Raw genomic sequence first — 4716 nt, 5'->3', positions numbered from 1 at the left:
AAAAAATTGGACCATTAGCATGCATGTCATTATATGCATGTCAAATATTACATATGTGCCTATTCTCTCACTGAAATAAGACAGGAATTTTAAGCTAGTAAGTACATATATCAGTGTTTGTATTTGTCATTTATTAATTCTTATGCGTAAGAATGTGTATTATTAGTGATTTGTAAAGGTTTCTAAACCAGCAGTATCCTGGCATTGATCTGAGTTTTCTCATGAAATGATTGTCATTTCCATTCAGGTCTCCAAGTGCCCCAGCTGTGGTGTCCCAGGGAATATTCCTGTACTGTAATCTCCTGGAGGCGACATTGCAAAAGAGGTATGTGAAAGAGTTTTTCTGTGCTCTACTTGAGAACTGTCACACATTTCCACTGCTATGTAAAATGAGTTAGAAACAAGGCTCTTCAAGTCCAAATGTGCTTGACGTGGCCCATTTCTGTTTTTCCCTTGCCATAACAGGGTTAATGTTTGGGGGAAAAATTTTTCTTAAAGAAAACTGCAGAAGTTGCTGCTACATCAAAAATCAACTTGGTTACTATTAAAATTATATTTAACAAAGTTGCCATATACAAGCTTCTATTTTTCAGTTGGCTATACACAGATGTGGATCTAAAGAAGGAAGTGCGTGACTTTCATCTTCTCGATAATTTTATGTTGATTACAAATTATATGGATGGAAGGAATGTGAAATAAAATGTAATGAAGGCCAAGAAAAGAAGGGGCTAGCATAGTTCAATGGCTGAGAAAACCAATTTTGGAATCGGAAAGACATGTGTTCAAATCAGAGTTCCTCTACTTACTAGGAGTGTGACCTTTGGCAATTTATTTAACTTCTCTAAGTTTGTTTCCTAATCTTAGAAGGAACCTTAGTATTGCTATATCACTAGGTTTTCATGAAAATTAAGTACAAAAAGATATAAAAATTCTTGTCACATTGTCTTGAACATAAAAAGTAGTCAAGTATTTAACGTGATCAATTATGTTATTACCTTTCTCTAATACTAATAAGTACTCAAGTATTATTACTTAGTTGTGGTTGTTCCTATCACTGTAATGATCAAGAAAAGAAATAAAACAGTTGATCTGTGATGTGCAGTAGCACTCTTAGCTAATTTCAACCCAGTTTCTCTCTGGCCCACTCCTCTAAGAACGAGGAGTGTGGTTATAGATTGGAAAAAAGGTTTTCCCATTGTGGTAAATGACCGCACTTCAGGCCCAGCTGAACAGAATGAAAGAGTTGCCAGCTCCTTCTGGGGACAAGATCCTCCCCCAAGGGTGGGTTAAGTGAGTGGCAGATACATAGGGCAGGCTTTCTGGAGAAGACCCACCTACAGATCTCTGACTGTCAGTAATAGTCCACACTTCACTTGGCTTCTGCTTCTTTTGGGGGGGGGGGTGCGTGGGTGGGGGGTGGGTGGGGAAGTCTCAACATGATGTTGAATTGATCAGGAAATAAGGTGTTGAATTGGTCAGGACATAAATGATTCGGCTTTCTTTCGTTTAAAGTCCTAAGTCTCCTACACACTGTTAAGTGAAAATGCTTCTGGGGAACAAAAGGGTTTTTTGTTGTTGTTGTTTGGATTATTTTTTTAATGGAAAGAACAGTGCTTTGCTCTAATCACTAAGCCTCCATGTAAGCTTGGCCGCAATGCCTCAACACATTTAGAATGTTCAGCTGGGCAGAATCCTGCGACAATCCTAAGAATCCTGCCGTTGTCGAGGCTTTCCCAGACGACCAGGAGCAAGCCAAAGGCTCACTCCGTAAACCCACGTTGAGAAGGAATATGCGAGGGCAAAATGGAGAGAGGGAAACCTAAGATGGAAGTGAGGGGAAGTGGGACTCGGGGGAACTCTGCAGACCTCAGGAACCACCAGAGTCCACCTGAACGCCACTTCTCTTCCACCTCCCACCCTAATTCTCCCCTCCCACCACCCGAGCAACAGTCGCCGCCAGAACAGCGACAACTACAGTCGACTCCGGGCACATGCGACCCGGCGGCCCCCCACACCGAGACCAAGGCTGGGGACGGGAAGCCAGCGGTCGCCATGGCCGACACACGGTATCGTGTAAAAGTCTACTCACTGAACGAGGACCAACAATGGGATGATCTCGGCACCGGGAACGTCTCCTCCGCTTACGTGAAGCGCCTCCAGGGCGTGTCCCTGCTCATTAGGTCGGATTGCCACGCCTCACTAATCTTGGAATCAAAGATAAATTCAAATACGCCCTGTCAGAAACAACAGGAAACCCTGATTATTTGGTCTGAAGCAGAGAGCCGCGGTGTGGCATTAAGTTTCCAGGATCCTGAGGGTTGCCATAAGATCTGGGAAGAAATTTGCCGTGTTCAGGGAAAAGATCCATCCATCGAAATCAAACAAGATCTCTTGGAGGAATCCAAAGAGGAACAAGTGCATGAAGTCCTGGAAACCAATAATGTGTTTGACCTGCCTAACTGTGAACTCCGTAAACTTGAAGAGATTTCTGACTTCATTACCTTGGTTCTCGCTTCACCAATCCGTAAGCAGAGACTGGCTCTGATCTTAGAAAATGATAACTATATTAAAAATTTGCTGCAGCTGTTCCACACTTGTGAGGACCTAGGGGACACTGCAGGCTTACATCATTTGCATGTAATTATTAAAGGCATCTTATTCCTTAACAAGACAGCTCTGTTTGAGATCATGTTTTCTGCTGAGTGTATCATGGATGTGGTGGGATGTCTTGAATATGACCCTACTTTGGCTCAGCCAAAAAGGCATAGGGAATTCTTGACCCAAAATGCAAGGTTCAAGGAAGTTGTACCAATAACAAATGGTGAACTTAGGCAAAAAATACATCAGACATATAGGATACAGTACATCTATGACATACTTTTGCCGGCACCATCCATGTATGAAGAGAACTTTCTTTCTAGTCTTAAAAGTTTTATTTTCCTCAACAAGGTTGAGATAGTCAGCATGCTGCAGGATGATGATAACTTTTTGTCTGAAGTCTTTGCACAGTTAAAGAATGCGGCTACAGATGATGATAGACGACGTGAATTGCTACTTTTCTTCAAGGAATTCTGTGCATTTTCTCAGACATTACAGCCTCCAAACAAGGATGCTCTGTTCAAAACACTGACAGAATTGGGAATTCTTCCTGTTCTTAAAATCGTAATGAGCATGGAGGATTCGCAAATAAAGTCAGCTGCTACTGATATATTTACTTATCTAGTGGAGTATAGTCCATCCATGATTCGAGAATTTATCATGGAAGAAGATCAGGAGAGTGAAGATGGTAAACTTTTCATTAATTTAGTCATTGAGCAAATGATCTGCGATACTGATCCTGAGCTAGGAGGTGCTGTTCATTTAATGGGACTTCTTCATACTCTTCTTGATCCAGAAAACATGCATGAAACATCTCCTAAATGTGAAAGAAGTGAATTTCTAAATTTTTTCTACAAGCATTGTATACACAACTGCATAGCACCACTTTTTGCCACCACTTCGGAAGATATATGTGAAAAGGATAGTGTAGTTGGATCCGACAAAAACAACACACATTGCCTCAATAATTATCAAACAGCACAGCTGCTTTCTTTAATTTTAGAGCTGCTCACATTTTGTGTACAACATCACACATACTACATTAAAAACTGTATTTTGGGCAAAGATTTGCTAAGAAGAGTTTTGATCTTGATGAATTCAAAGCACACTTTCCTGGTCTTGAGTGCGCTCCGCTTTATGAGAAGGATGATTGGCCTTAAAGATGAACTTTATAATTGTTACATCATCAAGGGAAATCTTTTTGAGCCAGTTGTCAAAGCTTTTCTGGGTAATGGAACTCGGTACAATATGTTGAATTCAGCTGTTATTGAGCTGTTTGAATACATAAGAGCGGAAAATATCAAATCTCTCATTACACATATAGTTGAAAAGTTTTATAAGACACTTGAATCGATTGACTATGTCCAGACATTCAAAGGATTGAAGATTAAATATGAACAAGAAAAAGACCGGCAGGATCAAATACGGAAGAATTTACATTCTATCCTGTATAGTAAAATACTTCTCAGGGGTACCAGAGTCGTGGACACTAAGGAAGAAAAGTGTTTTAAAGGAAATTCAGAGGAAGGAGAAGCAACTATGCCACCACTGGAAGATGATTTTCAAGATTGTTTCAAATTTATGGAGACTAAAAAAACAAAGGAAAATGAAGACAAGGTGGCTCCTCCTAAAAGATCATCTTCAGGGGGCTACAAATTCACCTCATCCCATTCTGCTGCTGCTGCTAATGGAACACGTAGCCTGCAGGGTAGCAGCACTGTTGGCTTAATGAATCATCCCGATGATGAAGAAAAAGATAAGGAAGATGAAACATCCCCTAGGAAGAGACCACATCTTAGCCTGTAAAATCTTTACACGAGACCCTCAACAATAGTAAATTCTATATTCTAATACTAAATTCTATATTCAGTAAACATCAATTAGCTGAAAAGTCTGAATCCAAAAGCTTTCTCATTTGAACTTCTAAGTATACAATAAGTAGCAAAGATGTCAGTGTCATCACCTCGGATGGTTTAGTTCTGTAAAAACCAAAGTTCACAGAATTCATAAAAAAAAAAAAAAAGAACTAAACTAAAAAACTAACCAGAACCTGAATGATAACTACTTTGCAAGAAAAAAATCTTAGTTTGGGGGAAGGAAACTGGTTGATAATATAAA

At 40.0% G+C, this 4716-nt stretch overlaps 1 protein-coding gene across 1 annotated transcript; it reads left to right on the top strand.

Moving 5' to 3' along the window:
* Positions 1-2052: 2052 nt before the first annotated feature.
* Positions 2053-4404, top strand: PPP4R3C (protein phosphatase 4 regulatory subunit 3C; the record flags this gene model as incomplete). Its single annotated transcript, XM_080795853.1, has 1 exon — positions 2053-4404. The coding sequence occupies one exon, from the start codon at positions 2053-2055 to the stop codon at positions 4402-4404; it is 2352 nt and encodes a 783-aa protein (XP_080651979.1).
* Positions 4405-4716: the final 312 nt, after the last annotated feature.

Source organism: Martes martes (assembly GCF_963455335.1).
Source record: "Martes martes genome assembly, chromosome: X".
NCBI lineage: Eukaryota > Metazoa > Chordata > Mammalia > Carnivora > Mustelidae > Martes > Martes martes.
Note: the sequence above shows the minus strand (reverse complement) of the source record. Positions and strands in the feature narration are given on the sequence as shown.